Source organism: Pygoscelis adeliae, unplaced genomic scaffold (assembly GCF_000699105.1).
Source record: "Pygoscelis adeliae isolate BGI_AS28 unplaced genomic scaffold, ASM69910v1 Scaffold114, whole genome shotgun sequence".
In the NCBI taxonomy this organism is placed as follows: Eukaryota; Metazoa; Chordata; class Aves; order Sphenisciformes; family Spheniscidae; genus Pygoscelis; species Pygoscelis adeliae.
Window position 1 is genome coordinate 3,957,111 of NW_008824587.1, and position 238 is coordinate 3,957,348.

The 238-nt window shown below is 70.6% G+C and overlaps 1 protein-coding gene across 1 annotated transcript in view; it reads right to left on the minus strand.

Moving 5' to 3' along the window:
- Nucleotides 1–238, minus strand: part of HMCN2 (hemicentin 2) — a 42,945-nt gene that overhangs the window by 36,103 nt on the left and 6,604 nt on the right. Inside the window, exon 3 of the mRNA XM_009322185.1 lies at nucleotides 37–107. Within this exon, the coding sequence (XP_009320460.1) occupies nucleotides 37–107 (71 nt within the window). The remainder of the gene's footprint in view (nucleotides 1–36; nucleotides 108–238) is intronic.

Genomic DNA, 238 nt, shown 5'->3' on the forward strand with positions numbered 1-238 from the left:
GCCATGGAGCAGTGCCACAGGGCTGAGGACGCCTACCTGGACGTGGAGCTCCCGCAGGCGCCGCTGGAAGAGCCGGGGGTCCACGGTGAGAGTGGCATGTCCCACCTCTGCAAGCACACCGGCACCACCGCCTCAGCCTCCCCAGCCATCGGCACCAGCCTCCTCCGGTGCCATGCTGCCAGCATTCCCAAGCACCCCCCCCCCCCCCGCTTAACACCCCGCACGCACCGCGGGACAC